Source organism: Ceratotherium simum, chromosome X, assembly GCF_057802395.1.
Source record: "Ceratotherium simum simum isolate JZ-2026a chromosome X, ASM5780239v1, whole genome shotgun sequence".
Lineage (NCBI taxonomy): Eukaryota > Metazoa > Chordata > Mammalia > Perissodactyla > Rhinocerotidae > Ceratotherium > Ceratotherium simum.
In genome coordinates this window covers 116,268,046-116,287,991 of record NC_141940.1, presented here as the reverse complement: position 1 = coordinate 116,287,991, position 19,946 = coordinate 116,268,046, and the positions used below count along the sequence as shown (strand labels likewise).

The following is a 19,946-nucleotide window of genomic DNA, read 5'->3' as shown; positions in this document are numbered from 1 at the left end:
TGTATTATAACAATTTTTCTAGTTTTCTTTTTTCTACAAGGGGACTTGGCTGGGTGGGAAGAACCGGAAGTGAAATATTCCTCAGAAAGCCAAAAATAAAAAGTGATTAGAAAAGAAACAGGCTACAAAGAGGTGAGAGAAAAGTCGGATAGGCCCTACGCTGGTGTCTAAGTAGAAGTTACTACATTTCTTGAACATATAAGTGTATCTTTTTGCTCAGTATATAAAGGTTTTACCATTTAAATCAAGATAATAAGGCTTGCTTAAACTATGATATATCCAGACAGAATATCATTAAACGTTCACATAGAGAGAGAGAAAAGTCTAGAAAGATATGCATCAAACTGGGAACGACAGGTACAACAGAGAAGTGGGATTTCAGGGAGGAAGAATCTTTCACTTTTTGCAGCTTACATTATGCTTTGCTTAAATTTTCTACACTGAGCATGTACTACTTCTATTTTAACAAAGACAAAGAATATACTCCAGCTAGATATGATAATTCCACCTCTGCTATCCCATAATATTGATTTTAAAAAACAAATAACCACTGTTTGCCAGATATCAGTCCTCCAAGTTAGAAAGGGGAATAAATAAATAAATATATATATATATATATATATAGCATTTTTTAAATGTGGATTCAATTCTAATGCTAAAGGGGAAAAAAGTTCTATCATTTTCTTGTTAGGCAAATACAATGTACTTAAATGAGCATGAAGTACATATGCCCCGGATGTGCAAAGCCTAATTTCAGAGATTGTGCCTTAAACCTGTATGCAGAAAAAACTTAGCACGACAGGCTTGACTGCTGTCCTTGGAAAGGCCTGCTTACAAGGTTGGCCCTTGGCTGGCATCTGGAAACTTGGATTTGGGGAGGGTTCTCACCATTCCCAGAAATGGTAAGAGTGGCTCACTGTGCCTACAGTATTTGTAGAACCAACATGATTTATGCTGAACACCTGCTTTCCTTCTGGGAGTCCAGAATTTTGGTACTCGGTAGGCAGAGGGTGCCAATGTGACCAGCTCCCAATAAAAACCCAGGGCACTGAGTCTCTAACAAGCTTCCCTGGGAGACAGCACTTCACATGTGTTGTCACAGCTCGTTGCTGGGGGAATTAAGCTCAACCTGTGTGACTCCACTTAGGAAGGACCCTGGAAGCTTGCGCCTGGGTTCCCCCAGACTACATTCTTTGCTCATTTTGCTCTCTATCCTTTCACTGTAATACATCTTAGCCATAAATCTGACGATATGCTGTGAGTCCTCCTGGCGAATCATTGTCAATCCTGGAGGTGATCTTGGGGAGCCTTCAATACAAGCTGCCTCTCTGAACCACGAGATATCAGAGTAAATGACTGAAATACGTGGAAGACCAGGCCGGGGCTCACCATCAGATTCAACTTGTGGTTGATGGCCAAGGCTGAGTGTTCCAGGGCTTTGAACACGGAGGCGTAGCAGTCCCTGAGCTTGGTGTATTTGCCAACCAGGGCTATGGAGCATGTTTTCTGTAACCTTTCATACCTGGGAAGACAAGCTTAAAGGTTATATGCATGCAACATAACATCACAAACACTATGACAACCACTGTTCTTATCCCAAGGCACTTTTTAAAACCTTAGGAGCAGACTAGCCTCAAATTTGATGTACTTGACTGAAATCCATACCCCACCCCCAAAGAATGAAAATCTGTACACCAACAGATTTCAAAATCATAATAAATCCGAAACTGGCTTGCATAAGCAGGCACAGATATACATCCGAGGAGAATATATCAGAGAAAAAGTTAAAAGCATTACAAATAAAAAATAAAAAAGCTGTCCCCATCTCATAAACATGAGCTGTCCTTAAATTCATTTATAAGGTGACATTGTATAAGAAAAAGCATTCTGAGTGTCAATAGGAAACATTTCAATATTAACTTTGTAAGGTGACATTATATAAGAAAATGTATTCAAAGTGTCTACATTAAAAATTATTACATTCTCAGCTGGTCCTCAAAAGGCAGGTTATTCATTGCATGCCTGAAGAATGATACTAAGAGAACTATTTAAAATATTACAAGCGATTTAGATCACTTTTATGAGAAAATTCCATTCTACATAAGACGCTCAATCACATTTTACCATTAGAGACCCAATCTTTACTGTTGCTTTTGTCAGGAAATCTGTTCAAAGAACATGAAAAATGTCTGGTCTTGTACTAAGTATATGGAAATGTCATCTTGGGGCTGAAGATGTTTTAGGGCTTTGAACCAACCCTTCCCCAAACACCTTAGAACAAAAATGTTACCGTGATAAGGAATATTCCTCTTTCATATCAACATCTGTGAAGAGTGCAAGAGAAATGTGATTGCAAACAGGCTGGGATGAGAAAAATGCACAAGAAGCTAAGAAGTCAAAACTGACAGTAAAGGTGACTTTCCAGGAAAGTGACTAAAGAACCTGAGAGAAGGCTGCTAAGCCTTTAACTTGCTACTTACTTTTATGTTGCTCTGGAGATTGCGTGGTTGCCCGCGCTTCACCCCAGCGCTACACAAAGGACGCAAGTAACAAAGCAACTTGGTATCGAGCCAAGATTCCAAGACAACATCAGAGGTCAGTGCTTCCTGTCCCCGGGTTTGACCCAAGGGAACTGGTGATCACAACGCCATTTGAGCATAGCAACTTGGCTGAGCCCTCACCCCCAATCTCACTCCTCCATTGATGAAGGGACATCGGCTCTGCTCTCAGGAAGGAAGCAGGATTCGAGTCAACATCGCCAGTTCCCTCTTCCGCTCACTCATGTCTGGTCTTCCCAGGGGAAGAGGAGTTGCTCAGCAGCCGGGTGGGACAGGTGAGTCCACTGGGTCACACTGACCAGGGAAGAGAGCTGCCACCCAGAAAGATATCCTGAGCCCACTCACCTTGTGCTCTCTTTCCCTCTCGGACCTGCGGGCTAGGCTCATGGAACACTGCCCAGACCAGCCAAGCGTCTCCCTTGGGCTCTCCATTCAGCCATCAATTGGGTGTGAGGCAGGCCGCTAACACTGCTGTGAGCTACTGGTGGGAGGCAGATGAGGAGTCTGCTTTGCAGGCCCATCCCCCCACAGGCAGGTCCCCAGACAGGCAAGGTTGTCCCCACTTTGGCCTTAGGTCCCAGGTGAGCTCTCCCATCCAGTTTAACCAGGGAAGCCTGGCCTCTGAGCAGCACTGGATCTCCATGATCAAGGCTGCTCTTTGACCTCTGTTTGCCTCCCTTGTATCTCTCTACAGGCTGTACTGAGGGGACAGGGCCTAAAGAATGGACACTCCAGACCACCATCACCAACGAACCAACATCACAGCCAACGTGATACAGAGGGACTGACGCTCAATATTCCCTTTGCTTGAACTCTCATACACTGCTGGTGGGAGTGCAAACTGGTCCAGCCACTATGGAAAACAGTATGGAGATTCCTCAAAAAATCAAGGATAGAACTACCATATGATCCAGCTATTCCACTGTTGGGTATTTATCCAAAGAACTTGAAAACACCAATTTGCAAAGGTACATGCACCCCTGTGTTCATTGCAGCGTTATTCACAATAGCCAAGACTTGGAAGCAACCTAAGTGCCCATCAAGGGACGAATGGATAAAGAAGCTGTGGTGTATATACACAATGGAATACTACTCAGCCATAAGAAACGATGAAATCCAGCCATTTGTGACAACATGGATGGACATTGAGGGTATAATGCAAAGTGAAATAAGTCAGAGGGAGAAGGTCAAATACCGTATGATTTCCTTCATTAAGTAGTAGATAATAACAACAATAAACAAACACATAGGGACAGAGATTGGATTGGTGGTTACCAGAGGGGAAGGGGGGAGGGAGGAGGGTGAAAGGGATAATTTGGTACATGTGTGTGGTGATGGGTTGTAATTAGTATTTTGGCGGTGAACATGATGTAATCTATGCAGAAATAGAAGTACAATGATGTACACCTGAAACTTTTACAATGTTATAAACCAATGTTACTGCAATAAACAAAAAATTAAAAAATAATAATAATAAATAAATAAATAAATAAAGAGTATTTGCAAAACAAAAAAAAAAAAAAAAAATTCCCTTTGCTTGAAGACTGTGGTGAGCTGAATGGTGGCCCTCCAAAAACATATGTCCCCCAGAACCTATGAATGTGACCATCTCTAGAAAAAGGGTCTTTGTGGGTGCAATTAAATTAAGGACCTCGGGATAAGATCATCCTGGATTAGAGCGGGCCCTAAACCTTAAGACAAGCATCCTTATAAAAGAAGAGAAGGAGAGAAGACACAGAGAAAGCCGTGCGATGACAGAGGCAGAGACTGGAGCGACGCGGCCACAAGCCAAGGAACACCAAGGATCGCCAGCAGCCCCCAGAAGCTAGGAGAGACGCATGGAATGGTTTCTCCCTCAGAGCCTCCAGAAGGAACCAACCCTGCTGATGCCTTGATTTTGGACTTCTGACCTCCACAACTGTGAGAGAACAAACTTCCATTGTTTCAAGCCATCTGTTTGTGGTGACTTGTTACAGCAGCCACAGGAAACTAATATGAAGACCAAACACTGGCTTTAAAAAGCACAGAGGCATAACAACAAAAAAACAAACAACCCGATCAAAAAATGGACAGAGGAAATGAACAGACACTTCTCCAAAGAAGATATACAGATGGCCAATAGGCACATGAAAAGATGTTCAACATCACTAATCATCAGGGAAATGCAAATCAAAACAACACTAAGATATCACCTCATGCCCGTTAGAATGGCTATAATCACCAAGACAAAAAACAACAAATGTTGGAGAGGATGTGGAGAAACAGGAACCTTCATACACAGCTGGTGGGAATGCAAACTGGTACAGTCTCTATGGAAAACAGTATGGAGATTCCCCAAAGAATTAAAAATAGAAATACCCTATGATCCAGCTATCCCACTACTGGGAATCTATCCAACAAACCTGAAATCAACAATCCAAACAGGCTTATGCACCCCTATGTTCATTGCAGCATTATTCACTATAGCCAAGAAGTGGAAGCAACCTAAATGTCCCTCGACTGATGATTGGATCAAGAAGCTGTGGTATATATACACAATGGAACACTACTCAGCCATAAAAAAGACAAAATCGTCCCATTTGCAACAACATGGATGGGACTGGAGGGTATTGTGTTAAGTGAAATAAGCCAGAAAGAGAAAGACAAACACTGTATGATCTCACTCATATGTGGAATATAAACCAACACATGGACAGAGAAAACTGTATTGTGGTTACCAGGGGCAAGGGGGGTAGGGGGTGGGCACAGGGGTGAAGGGAGACATACACATGGTGATGGACAAACAAAAATGTACAACCCAAAATTTCACAATGTTAAAAACTATTAAAACATCAATAAAAAAAATTATAGTGAAATATGCATAATATAAAATTTACCATTTTAATCATTTTAAGTGTACCATCATCGGCATTAAATAAATTCATGTTGCTATGCAAAAATAGCCACTATCAAAAAAAAAAAAGCACAGAGGCATAGAGTATAATTTAGAACTATTTTCAATAAAAAGAGTTAAAATATTAAAATTTGTAGTGCTTAAAAAGGGTCAGCCCTAAGCTACTCAGAAAATTCCTACAAAGTGACTGTTATGGATGGGAGAACAAGCCCGAGAGGTTAAGTAATCTGCCCAAATTCACACAGCTAGTAAGAGGGAGAGCTGGGGTCTGAATCCACGGTGACTGACGCCTGAGCTTACGGGTTTTTTTATTGAGATATAATTGACTATAACATTATATTAGTTTCAGGTGTAGAACATAATGACTCAATATATGTGTACATTACCAAATAATCACCACAATGAGTCTACTTAACATCCATCACTGCTTAATGTTACAATTTTTTTTCTTGTGATGAGAACTTTTAAGATCTGCTCCTTAGCAACACCAGAACCCACCTTTGTAATGCTGCCCCACTGCCTCTGCCTAAGCTGCACAGAAGCTGGGCAGTCAGGACTTTATGGAGTCACACCTCATCTATATTTAGTAAAAGAAAACAGATGATGGCGATTGAATTTGCTAATGAATTCAAATTAAACAAACCCTGCTGAAATTAATATGATTGTCTTAAAGCTAAAACCTATGGGGGGGGGGGGTTGGCCCTGTGGCATAGGGGTCAAGTGCGTGCTCCGCTGCTGGCGGCCCGGGTTCGGATCCCGGGCACGCATCAATGCACGGCTTGTCAGGCCATGCTGTGGCGGCATCCCATATAAAGTAGAGGAAGATGGGCACAGATGTTAGCCAAGGGCCAGTCTTCCTCAGCAAAAAGAGGAGGATTGGCATGGATGTTAGCTCAGGGCTGATCTTCCTCACAAAAAAATAAAATATAGAATAAAACCTATCAGGGGTTTTCATAACGATTCTGATAGTTAATAACTGCAGGCTGGAACAACAATAATAAAGCCAAAACTTTCCATTCAAAAGGATTTTCTTTGGGAAATGTTAGCCAAATCTTAAAAACAAGCAAAAAAAAAAAAAAAAAACCTTGTGACATTAAAACTACTTAAAATATTCAGAAACTAAGAAATAAACTAATAAATAGATCAAAATGCCTCCAGAATTTAAAAAAAAAAATCATCTGGATTCTAAATTTCTTCAATTCACTTTGGTTTAAGCAGAGCAAAATCAAAATCTCAGAAATCTTCAAAAAATACAGCAAAACACTCTACCACTGTGCCAAAGCTTTAGATACATTCCGACCCAAACACACACATACAGAAAGCTGAATGCTAAATACATACCCTTTAAGGTACATCTCAGTCCTACCCCCAAACCCAAGAATTATTAAAGATTACATTAGTAATTCCTTTCACGTACCTGTCAGCCATATTTCTCCACTTGAAAAGCAAATGACTTGCAGAATCACCAATGGGCAGATCCAATCTCTCCTTAAAATACTTAACAATGCCTTGTTCCTCCAAAAGCACAGGCACTCGGTATGTGGAAGAAACATCATGGATACATATGACCTGATTGATGATGATAAAACACATATTTAAGTGGAATGACTCAAATATGCCACAAGAATGAGCTCAAGGATGAGCCAAAACTCAAGAGAGACTGGCAGTTCATTTACACTGAGAGAAGAAAATCAAGAACCCAGCAACCTTAATAAGAGTCAGAATTAACACAAGATAGTTTGATCTAATTACAAAACACTCTGAATTCATTATCGTACCTCCAGAACCATGGATGCTGTGGTAGAATAAAAATATACATATATATGGTCTTTGTTCCTAGTTCCTGGCACAGAGCTTCAAAATCCTTTCGAATTTCCCGAGTGACAGGACTATCTTTATTATGCTAATGAGGTGACTCAGGGTAGCCCCTAGATGGCTTCAAGATGGGAACTGGTCACCAGAAAAACCAACCAAGTCATTAGAGGGCTGGAACTGTCAGCCACCTGACCTCTGGGGAGGGGATGGGGGCTAGAGATTGAGTTCAATCGTGGGACCAATGATTTACTCAATCATACCTACTTAATGAAACCCCAATAAACACTCTGGACATTGAGACTTGGGGGAGCATCCTGGTTGGTGAATATACAGACGTGCCAGGAGGGCAGTGCACCCTGACTCCACAGGGACTCAAGCTCTTGCACTCAGGACTCTCCTAGACCTTGCCTTATGTATCTCTTCATATGGCTGTTCATTTGCATCCTTTGTAATAAAAAGTAATCACAAATATAGCACTTTCCTGAGTTCTGTGAGTTGTTCCAGAGAATTATCGAAACTGAGGGGGTGATGGGAAGCCCCAAATTTGTAGTCAGCCAGGCAGAAGTGTGGGTAGCTTGGGGACACTGGAAACTTGTGGCTGGTATCTGAAGTGGGGGGCAGTCCTATAAAGGACTAAGCCCTTAAACCTGTGGAGTCTGACGCTCATTCCAGCTAGTTAGTGTCCAAGCTGAAGTGCAGGACTCCCAGCTGGTGTCAGAGAATTGGTGCTGGAACATGGATGCCTTATATGTCAATATCCAAGACACATGGCCCAAGGCACCACCTTCTAAGTCTAGGTTAAAGCAGTAGCATTGAATACACACACCTTGTCTTCTAAGTGTGGGTATGCAGTTTGCTTATTCATTCATTTGTTGTTGTTGCTGCTGCTGTAGTTGCTTTTGTCTGCTCCTTTCATTTGGGTAAATTTACAAGCACACATTGAACATAATCAAATTAATTGCACCTGTGAGAGGAGCCAGGCTCCTTTAAACACCAGGTGGTGTGGTTGTTTTTCACACTTATTCTAACGAGCTTTCACCACCCTCTTAAGCACATGCAAGGGGCTACTGGCAGGCATTTAAGGATCTGCCACATCCTAAGTAAATGCCAAGAAATGTTCTGCCAACTCTATGTGTTTAGTCTTCCCAAATCCATAGCTATCCAACCAAGGGTTCCTAAGCCGTTTGGACACCACCAACTTGCTACTTAAGACTATCATTTCTCACTTGTGCATTCAGCAGTGCAATTCAAAGGGCCGAGATGTCACTGAATTGAGGCTGTGTCCCAATTACTAATTAAAACTAAATCTCTGGAGAGTCACAACTCTCACAGTGGAAGACATGGAGTATGGAACTATTTACTTATTTATACTCCAGGCCGGAGAGATATTTTTTAAAATAGCATGGTAACAGACCACATCCACAGAGACACCTCCGACCCTCCATCCCTTCCTCAGCAATCCAGAGGAGAGGAGCTTTAAATGCAAGTTTACCAGGAACTAAGAAATGGGAGCATTACCTCACATGAGCAAAAATGATGTGCTGAAAAATGGCTAATAAACTAGCCTGTGGACTGATAGGATAGAGCATTCTTCAGAATCTATAGTTATATAGAAAATAGACTCTATATGATCAAAAGTTTGGACTATATCTTCTGTTTGCAGAGCTCTCAGCAACCCAACTCTAAAAGCTGTTTCCTTCTATTTCAGAAACTGGGTTATATTTGTTTAATACCCACACAAAGTACTATTTACCAATAGGAAGGGTACAAAAAACAAGTGAACAAAATCAAAATGGCTTGACGACATACAAATACAGGAGAGTCCTTTAAACCTCCCATCACATTTTGTGAAGTGGTTCAGACTTGTGCACCCACCCTGAGGCATCAGGCCGGAGGCTCTGCATCAGACTGCCTCCTGAGACACGGAAATCCGATTAGATGGTTTTTAGGCTTCAGAGAACCCAGAGCCAATCTAAAGAAAACAAAAGGTTTCTGCAGAAAAAAGAAAAGCTGGCTCTCAGATTCCCAGGTGGACAGAGGACCTGAGCCCAAATCACAGTACAGTTTCTGTAATGATGAATTGACCTGAGGCCACTGATGTAATCAGAAGTGATAGTGTGAATGTCAACGGAATGTGTGGTCTGGGGTGAGTGAAGCTGTAACACGTACAAAGGAGAAATGGCAGTGAAAGCAGTAAGTGTCCCGGAAGACAAGCTAAAGAGACGATAAGCAGGCTTCACTTGGTTCTCTCTCTAGAGGCTTGACTGTAAGTTAAAAAGTCCACCTGGTTCTATATCTATAACTTAAAGAGTGATTATGCAAAGCAACATGCAATCAATCTAAGGAATCAGGAGTCTCCAGACTGTTCACTTAAGGGCAAGGGAGCCATGGTTGGATATGAATCTCCCAAAGCTTTCATAAATGCCATGAAAAGTAATACGATCATTTAAGAGGTGCAAAACGTTGGCATCAGCAGAAGTGCCTGCAAGGTAATAAACTCTAAAGAGCAGCACTAACCTGTTCAGGGTTCACGTGACAAAACATAGAAATCTTTTCCTTCACAGCCATTTCGATGGGCGTTGAACTTCGGCAGACAATCTGTTAGAGTCAGTTATGTACAGGTCAGAAAGCAGGAATTAGGCTGTTCACACTGCCATTCGTTTTCAGGAGGATGCTATTTTAATTTCTTTTTGCTACAAGAGACTTGACCAAGTATGGGCTTGTTCATTCTGGGCGTTGCACTGGACGATTAGAAATGGGTCTGAGCACTAATATAAGCAAGTAGAACCACACTCAACACAAATCGACCAGTAAGAACTCAAAATGTCAAGGTACCTCTCGTGAATAGAGTCAAGGCTCACAAACGTGTCTTCTTTAAAAATACAAGATCAGAGCGAGACCACAGGTTGGCAAAGTTTTTCTCTAAAGGGCCAGCTGGTAAAAATTTTAGGTTCTGCAGGTCATGCAGTCACTGTCTCGACTACTTAATTGCACCACTGCAGTGCAAACGCAGCTATAGACAAATGTAAATAATAGATGTTCCAATAAAACTTTATTTACAGGCAGCAAGCCTGCAGGCCTTTATTTGCCAACCCCTGATCTAGACTACTGGCGATACTGGATTCCCTGCTATAAATAAGAGCAGTGACAGCCCATTTAGCACGGTCACAGGAAAATCTCCAAGGTCCCACCTCACTCTAAAGGACCCAGGGACCATACAAATGACGGGACATTGCACTTGCCCAGCTGTCACTGTGGCCAATCAAATGAGGGCCTAGAGAAGAACAGATGGCCAATTTAGAAATGTGGGAAGCAACACCTGAGGATGAGGGAATAAGCCTCCCCTGGCTCCCAGACACAAAATGCTCAGCGTCCTAGGAACCATTTGAGAGCTAGAAAGGACTAAGATGATATTATAGATTAAGAAATGGAGGTCCTATTCCAAGAAACTCACCCACTCTCCTTAACTCACCAGATCTGGAGACAGGCCTAACCCCCTCAGCGCACGGACACTGTTTTGTGTGGGTTTGGTTTTTTGTTCTCCAGTAGCACTGGGCTGAAAAGCAATGGGTCACTGTCAGTACACTGGACATCTAGCTCTTCTGGAGAATGGCTCCCTAGTTGAAAATGTAGAATAAATAGAAAATAATAGGAAGACTTACAGAAGTTGCTGTCTACATACCTATCTGGAAAGCTCACCTGTGGGACAAGGCTAACATGGATATTACAGAAATTCTCTCTTTTTGCTTTAAACTGGAATTGTCTGAATGCTTCCACAAATGGCATTCCTTCAATGTCTCCAATGGTGCCACCCAGCTGAAAATGGAAAAAAAAGACACATGTGATCTTCCATGGTACACAGACGGATAGAAAAATTCTTAATAAACTAAGCATAAGAACTGAAGTTTGATGGTTGCAGAAGAAGTTTGTAAATATACTAAAAATCACTGACTTGTACACTTAAAACAGGTGAAATTTATTGGTGAAATTTATTATATATACAATTTAAACCTCACTAAAGCTGTTAAAAATGAAAAAGAAGGGCTGGTCCGGTGGCGTAGTAGAGTTCACGCGCTCTGCTTCGGCAGCTTGGGGTTCGTAGGTTTGCATCCCGGGCACAGACCTATGCACCACTCATCAAGCCATGCTGTGGCAGGCGTCCCACATATAAAGTAGAGGAAGATGGGCACAGAAGTTAGCTCAGGGCCAATATTTCTCAGCAAAAAGAGGAAGACTGGCAACAGATGTTAGCTCAGGGCTAATCTTCCTCACGAGAAAAGAAAAAAGAAAAGCATTTTTAAGAGGGAGATGAAACAAAGGGAAGAGAAAATGGAGACTAGAAAGTAAAATACAAAGAAAGGGATGGAGTATTACATAGCCAGGAAAACAGTTAAGAGAGTAAGCAGAGCATTAAGAAGGGAGGAGAAAGCAAAGTCAAGGAGGGCTTTAAGAATGATCTGATTCCTGTGTTTATAAGATCACTCTGCTTGTGTGGAGATAGGGACTAAGTTAAACAAATATATCACTGATTCACTTGGATTTTACAGACTAGTAAATACTCCCTCCAAAAAATGGGGGATCATTATAGGGCTGTCAACCTTTCATCTCATCAAGATTGAAAATGTGTTTTTTTTTTTAAAAAAAAATGGAGGGATTTAAGAAAAGAGAAGGGAATTCACAAGCAGATAGAAAGACCCAGAATACAGGCCACAGAGGAGTGAGATCAGCCAGTTTCTACCAGTGGTCCAGCTGGAAGGTAGAATTCAAGTCTAGTGTCAATATGTGAAAGGTGAGAGCCACCCGGCCTTGCCTCGTGAGAAATAGTGAGCATTCTCTCTCTCTCCCTCTTTCCATGAACACACACACACACACACACATACACCCCTGCATGCATCTGAACAGTCTCCTCGCAATGGTGGTACTACTGGAATTAAATCGCTACTATTAAACATGCTAGCTTTCTGAAACGAGTAGTACCAAAAGCCCCGAGAATATTCCTGACGGTGTAATCCTTCAATACATGTTAACTTGATTTACAGTGTGCTTCCAATAAAGTTACTATAGCATGTTACTTTAGACTAGGATAAAATTCACCTTCATCCATTCCTCCTCAGCATATTTAAATATTTAAAGACTATCACATGGATTTAAAAATTAATTCTCTAGCATTCGAGCATCTACTACATGCTCAACACGATAAACGAGGTGCTGGGAAGAATTTAAGACAACATACTCCTAAGGAGCTCAGAATTTAGCGAGGAAAATAAGGCAGAGCTAAAGAAAATAATCAAGAGTAAAAGTTAAGCACTAAGTGGAATGATCTGGATGTGGAGGAGGAAGAGATCACGGTGGGCCCAGTCCCAGAATTCACCATCTTCTCTGACTTCAGCTACCCGACCAAGTCTGAAATCTACCCTGAGCCCTGACCTCTCTTCCCAGTGCCATTGGGCTTTGGAGCCAACTTGCCCTTGAAACCTCGGATGGCTCAACAATTACTCAAACTTACCATGGCCCAAACTAAACTCCTGGTCCCCCCACCCCTGGGCCTGTTTCTCCAGGTGCTTCCTCATCTCAGCAAATAGCATCTCTTACCACTAGCTGGTTCATGCTAGGTCTGGAAATCATCCTCGATCCCTCCTTTTCCTCACCCAACCCAGTCCAATGGGTCATACCTCCAAAACCTCTTGGAAATCTCTCCACTGCTCTCTATCTCCACTGCTACCACTCTAGACACTCAAGCCAACACCATCTTTTGCCAGGATTATTGCAGTAATCTAAACCAGGGGGTGGCAAATTATGGCTTGCTGCCTGTTTTTATTTACAATGGTTTACCAGCACACAGCTCTGCCCATTCGTTTACAGATTGCCTGTGGCTGCTTTCACTCGACAATGGCAGAGTTGAGTAGTTGTGACAGGGACTCTCTGACCCGCAAAGCCAAACATATTTACTCTCTGGCCCTTTACAGAAAAAGTTGACTGACCCCCATCTAAATGGCCTCTCAGCTTCCACCCTCTGCTGTCCTACAGTCAAACCATTTGTCACACACCAGCAGAGTGACCTTATAAAAACTCAGAGTATGTCTCTCCAGTGCTTATACCCTTTAGTGGCTCACTGCTTCACTAGAAATAAAATCGAAACTCCTTTATGCAGCCAATAAAAGGCCCTACATGATCTGGCCCTTGCACTCTCATCTCATGCCCCACTCCCACCTTTCCATCCCTCTACTCCTATGCCCCCCACCTCCTGCTCTCTCTGCTTCAGCCCCACTGGCCTTTCAGGTCCTCAGACAGGCCACGCTCTTCCTTGGTGCCCCTTAAGCCCTCCTATCCTCCTTCTTCATCTACATCTATCTCCTCTTTATCCTTCACCCGGGAGCTATGTCACTCTCAGAAAGCCCGACCCTGACCACCCACCTAAAGCAGCCTTGCTCCCGCTGCTCACTATCACAGCATCCCATCTGTGCCCTTCCTGGTAACTCAGCACGAGATGTCATCATTTTATTTGAGTCCCTGTTTCCTGTCTCTCTACACCACTAGGCTGTAAGCCTCATGAGGGCAGGAATGTGCCTGCCATATCTCCAGCACAAGCCCAGAGCCCTTCACACAGCACTGGGAGTTTAGGTTAGTGGTCAGTATAGGACAGAAGGGTCTAAAAATTCAATACAAGCTCTAGGTAACAGTGTTCTAGTACCTGTTACCATAATTACAATGGAATCAAATTAAGAAGTCTCAGGATTACTTTGCTACAGAAGAAATTATTCTTTAGTAACTTTAACTCAGATAACAAAACATAATTAAAATTCAAGTTTCCTGGGTATGGAACAGATATAAATATATGATCGCTCTGTAAGAGAATGACAAATTTAATTATGAAAATCCAAGAAATATCACATGCAATCAGGAAAGGAAACTGGCAGGGGGTGAGGGATGTAAGTGCTCACTAACTACAGTGCACCAGGATCTGATGGGGAAAAAAAATTTTAGGAAAAAAAGGTCTGCACTGATACGAAACTGTACAAGGACATCCGTTTTTTGATAGAGGTACTCTGGGAGTCAAGAGTGAATCCGAAAAAGTAGGCAAAAACTTTCAACATTATCTGCTTCTGCCCTCATATGGCCGACAGTGGTACTGCATTCTCTCTGCCAATTTGGAAGGACCCGCTAGTGCTCCTCTGGCTCCTCATTACCATCAATGTGATTAGAAACTCTCAGTGTTATTACTGGAATAGGCCTAAGTTAACTATTTCCCAGCACAACAGGGAAAATATCACCCACAACAATATTTTAAGATCTATCCAAAGCTGAAATTGAAGCAGCAGCAAATGTATGAGATGTGCAATGTCCATTTTGCCTTTAAAGGAAAAGAGTCTTTATCTGAAAGTTGCTAAGAGAGTAAATCTTAAAAGTTCTCATCATGAGAAAAAAATTGTAACTATGTGAGGTGATGGATGTTGACCGAATTTACTGTGGTCTTATCATTTCACAATATATACATATATACAATCATTATGTTGTACACCTAAGACTAATACAATGTTATATGTCAATTATATCTTCATAAAACTGGAAAAAAAGTTAAATAAAAATAAAAGGAAAGGAGTTTTCTTTTTTGAAAAAAAAGGCCAGGCCTTTAAGGCAGGTGTAAATTATTTCAGGTTCATGCTTAGATGACCTATAGTAATATGAATAAGGCTTGTCAGCTCCGCCGGTCTGAGAAGCCAAGGCCTCACCCACAAAAAGGCTTTGGAGATTTTTCAACAGCTTCTACACGCTTAAAACTAAAAATAAGCTTTGGTGGTCCTTCTCTGAAAGCTTAAATTATGTACAAACACAAATATTGAGCACAACTTAAAACAAACCCAAAAGGATGCCTGATCTAGGATCCAATAAGCAAACATAAACATCAGGGTTATATGGAGAAGAAGGGGTTTCTCTGGGGACAACTTGTCACAGTTTCTCTGTTTCCATGAAATTAAAAATCGAGGCAATGTGTCCTGGAGAGCAGGAGTCAATCACATCCACCCTCGTATCCCTAGCAGCTATCATCGGGGCTAGGACATACTAAGTGCTAAGTCAATGTTTGTTAAGCCAAAGAAGTCAGTTCAAGAGCAGAACTGAGAAAATAAAGAACATAGACATGGAAAAAAAAAAAAGAACAATGGCAGGTACAGGCCTAAAATGTTTGCGTGTTCTTTGTTGATATGGCACTGAGAATTCTTGATTTCACTGTGCAAGTGGAATCTTCAACAATTAGAGTCTGAGGGCCAGCCCCGTGGCTTAGTGGTTAAGTGTGCGCGCTCCACTGCTGGCAGCCCAGGTTCGGATCCCGGGCACGCACTGATGCACCGCTTCTCTGGCCATGCTGAGGCCGTGTCCCACATACAGCAACTAGAAGGATGTGTAGCTATGACATACAACTATCTACTGGGGCTTTGGGGGGAAAATAAATAAATAAATCTTTAAAAAAAAAAAACAATTAGAGTCTGAATCTATAGCATACTTCTTTTTAAAATGATGACAAAGAGAATCAGGTGTGCCAGCCCCAGAATGAAACATAAAAGCTTTGTTCAAGGATGATTCTCAAAAAACAATAGCTAGAAAAGCTGAGAAGATGAAAAAGAAGTGTTAAGAAGGCTCATCCCAAGGTCAAATTGGGCTTATATTTTAATGACGTTCAGGGGCAGCTCAATTACATTTTAAAAATATATTTCCCCCTTCTCTTTTTTTTTGTGATTATTATTATTATTAAAAATGTAATTTTTTAATAAAAGAGCAGAATCAGAGAATAAAAGGCAAAAACATTCATACACACGACCATATGGAACTTTTCCTGTGATTAAGGTTAATAGTCTTAAGAAAAGGCTATTCTTTCACCTACAAAAACTAAAAGAAAGAAAAAATAATCACTGGAAAAGTTATAAACATGTTCAAGTTTAGAAAATTAGTCATTACTTTTGGGCCAGGGACCAATTCTTCTGGGAAAATGGACACATTTTGGATCCTTTATCTTTCCTGTTGCTAGAACAGCAAAAACCAGTGAAAGTGCTAGACTAGTGCTGTCCGCTAGAAATATAATGCGAGCTACACAGAGAATTTTAAAGATTTTAGTTGCCACATTTTAAAAAGTAAAAGTAAACAAGAGAGGGGCCGACCCGGTGGCGTAGCGGTTAAGTTCGCGCGTTCCACTTTGGCGGCCCAGAGTTCGCTGGTTCGGATCCTGGGCGCAGACATACTCACTGCTCATCAAGCCATGCTGAGGCGGCGTCCCACATAGAGGAGCTACAACTCTACATCTGTGACACACAACTATGTACTGAGGCTTCAGGGAAAAAAAAGAAAAAGAGGAAGATTGGCAACAGATGTTAGCTTAGGGCCAAACTTCCTCCAAAAAAAAAGTAAACAGGAGAAATTAATTTTAACACTGTATTTTATGTAGCCCAGTATATCCAAAATACTATCATTTCAATATATCACCAATTTTTTAAAAAATTATTCTTTTTGTTTTATACTAAGTCTTTGAAGCCCAGTGCGTATTTTAAACTCACAGCACATCTCAGTTAGGACGGGGCACATTTCACGTACTCAGCAGCCCCATGTGACGAGTGGCTACCGTATTGGACAACGCAGTACTCTATATAACAAATAGGCGGCGTAAACCAAAGGCGTGAGGGCTTGTCCTACCCTCTGCCGGGCTTGAAGAAAATCAGCCTAGGGCTGACCTTTAAGATACTGAAACTGCGAAATGGCACCTTCAAGCTGACATTAATAAGTGTTTTTTTTTTAATCAAAATAATACACCTACGTGGTTAAAAACCAAATTGTACAGAAGAGCTTACAATAAAAAGCCAGAGTCCCCTGCCCCAGCTCTCCCCTCTCCCACGTCCAGATTCCCCAAGGCAAGTGCTTTAACTTCTCTGTTAGTGGTTTATTCTGGTAGTTACCTCCATATTTCTAATACCGTCCAGCTGGGCTCTTTCTTGACTTACCCGTTGCAGACACCCTCTAAAGAATGCAAGTTGACTTGGGGCTGTGACAGATGAGGATGCAGCTCTTTGGTGCTCCCATCCCCATATCCCAGTCTCAATGCTTAGTTCTGTTGGTTACTTTCCTAACGTGACATACTTTTGCTTCTTTTCCTGCCAACTACTAACAGTGTCTGTCGATGCCTCACAGTGTAAAATGAGGTTCTTATCTCCCTCCTTCCCCCTCCAGCGCTCCTCCACCCCCTCCACCTCACGATTCCTCTTTTCAAAGCTGATGACATTTACATCCCTGCTTTTAAGCCTTCTCTGATGCATCTTGGGGAATGATTCTAAAACCTGAAAATCAATAAATAGAGCGACCGTGTAAGTCTCCCGCACTGTAGAGCCCAGGTCTGCCCCAGGTTACATCTCCAGTCTCACACCAGATGCGATTCTTCCTGGAGCTTTTACCTGCCTTTCTCTTTTCTTACACTTATTTGTCTTTATCATTGCCTCAATTTGTTTGCAAACTAGTCATTGTATTGGATATTAATTATTTTTTAAAGGAAGCAAGCCTAGTCATGCAGGTGTGTTCAGTTTATAAAACTTGCATCAAGCTATACATCTATGATATCTGCACTTTTCTGTGCTTATGTTATACTCCAATTTAAAAAAATAATAAAGAAAGCATCCCCTCTTCCCTTGTAAATTGTGAAAGAAGAAATACCAAGGGAGAGAAAACTGTGTATAGCACACTTATATTATACATTTATATTAAGTTTATCAGCCATACTATTACAGTAGTACAATCTAAGTTAATATATGATAGTACAGCACATTTATGCTAAGTTTATCAGCTCTACTATTAACAAAATGGATCTTGGCGGATAGCATAACATCTGTTAACACTGATAATGATGACAATAATAACAGCTAACATATTTATAGAGCACTTCCTAAATGCCAGATATTGCCAAGCACTTTTTATCATCACACTTAATCCTCACAACAACCCTGTTATTATCATCTTGTTATTATTACAATATTACATTATTACCATATTGTTATAGATGAGTACATTGAAGCTTTGAGAAGTAAGCCTTTTGCCAAAAATCACACAGACATCTTAATAACGGCTAATAATTTTTGAGCACTTACTATAGATCTGACACCATTCTAAGCACTGAGTGTACTGACTTATTTAATCCTCAAAACACTATCACCATTTAGCAGATGAGTAAACTGAGGCACAGAGAAGTTAAGCAAACTAGTCCAAGGTTGTCCAGCTGATAAGTGACCCAGCTGGGCCATGAACCCAAGCAGTCTGGCTTCAGACTCTTAACCACTGAGCTATACACTGCTCGGGTGGTCACGGCAGAAATGTGAACTTGGGCAGTCTGCCTCTAAGAACAAAACTATTCATTATTCTGCTGTCTTGCCCGGCAATTCGGCCAACTGACATTTCTATAAGGAAGATATGGATGTTATTCTCATTCTGCACCTGGAGAGGAATGGAAGCCGTGAACAAGTAGCAAGTTCAATACTATGTTCTTTCCTTAAACAGCTAATACTCGATTCTCATCTCTAAATCACCTCTACCACCACACTCCCCTAATTCAGTCTCTCTCTACTTCCAAAGCATTTTGTAAATACTTCTCAAATAGCACTCGCTAGAACCCATTCTGCAACCAATCTGTCTCCATATGCAGATTGCTGCACACCCACCCCAGGAGTACTCACCCTGTTTAATACCAATCTTCCCCACTGACCTGTGACCACAAGGGCAGGGACCATCTATGTCGTTCCCTGCTGTAATCCCACCTCCTAGCCCAGTGTCCAGCATACAGGAGACCATCTGTACATATTTGTTGAATGTGTGAAGATCAGATGCTTAAAAACCCAGAAGGATGTAAGTCTATAAAGAAAAGTTCCATGCTTGCCTCAATAACACATATTTGGGGCTCTTCCTTATGACCGTCCACAGGCACCATGGCTTGATTCATAACCCACTCCTGGACAGCATCAGTAATATGAGGGACAACTGTAGAAAGAAGCAATAATTAGCACAAAAGCTTATTCAAGGTCATAGTCATGAGAAAGGAATATATTAGTGTCTTTAGCCCTCCCAAATAACCTGAAAACCACCTGGAAAATTAGACAAGCTACAGTCCTCATGTTATTATCCATCTCACTGAAACCAATATTATAGATGCAACATAGGTTTAGTCATTTAATGTTAAGCCATTTCTCTCGAAACCGACCAACCACAGAGAACAAGAAACAGAAAGCAGAAATGCCATCTTCAATGCAACTAGAAAACACCTACAATGACAACGAAAAACTGTGCAAGGAGGTCTGCCGAGGGTGCTGAACGCAGGACTCCACGAGGAAGAAGGATGCAGAGTGTCCAGCCCAGCAGACCCTGGGCAGCCCACCAGCCAGTGGGGAGGCATCCACTCAGAGGGGGTAGACAATGCCTTCGTGTTGCCCAGAGGCCTACGGCTGCTAATGTCAGCTAAAGGGGCCAAAAGGTGACATCTCTGCAAGCACATGAGGCCCAGGGGTCCCTTGGGTGGTAAGTAGGCCTGCAGCTGCTGATCTCAGATGAAAAGACAAAAAGGTGACATCCTTGCAGGTGCGTGGCAACTGGGTACAGCCAACTAACCTAATGTGACACACGAAGCAGGAACACTGGCCTCCGGGAAGCTGAGGCAAAGA

At 41.8% G+C, this 19,946-nt stretch overlaps 1 protein-coding gene across 6 annotated transcripts in view; it reads right to left on the bottom strand.

The window, feature by feature from the left end:
• CTPS2 (CTP synthase 2) overlaps nt 1-19,946 on the bottom strand; it is a 98,721-nt gene that overhangs the window by 67,065 nt on the left and 11,710 nt on the right. For all 6 annotated transcript variants that reach the window (XM_087427774.1, XM_087427773.1, XM_087427775.1 and 3 more), the window contains 6 exons: nt 19,169-19,269; nt 10,966-11,082; nt 10,739-10,822; nt 9,784-9,864; nt 6,869-7,020; nt 1,390-1,522 (listed from right to left, as the gene is read on the bottom strand). In XM_087427774.1, coding sequence (XP_087283900.1) covers nt 1,390-1,522; nt 6,869-7,020; nt 9,784-9,864; nt 10,739-10,822; nt 10,966-11,082; nt 19,169-19,269 — 668 coding nt within the window. The remainder of the gene's footprint in view (nt 1-1,389; nt 1,523-6,868; nt 7,021-9,783; nt 9,865-10,738; nt 10,823-10,965; nt 11,083-19,168; nt 19,270-19,946) is intronic.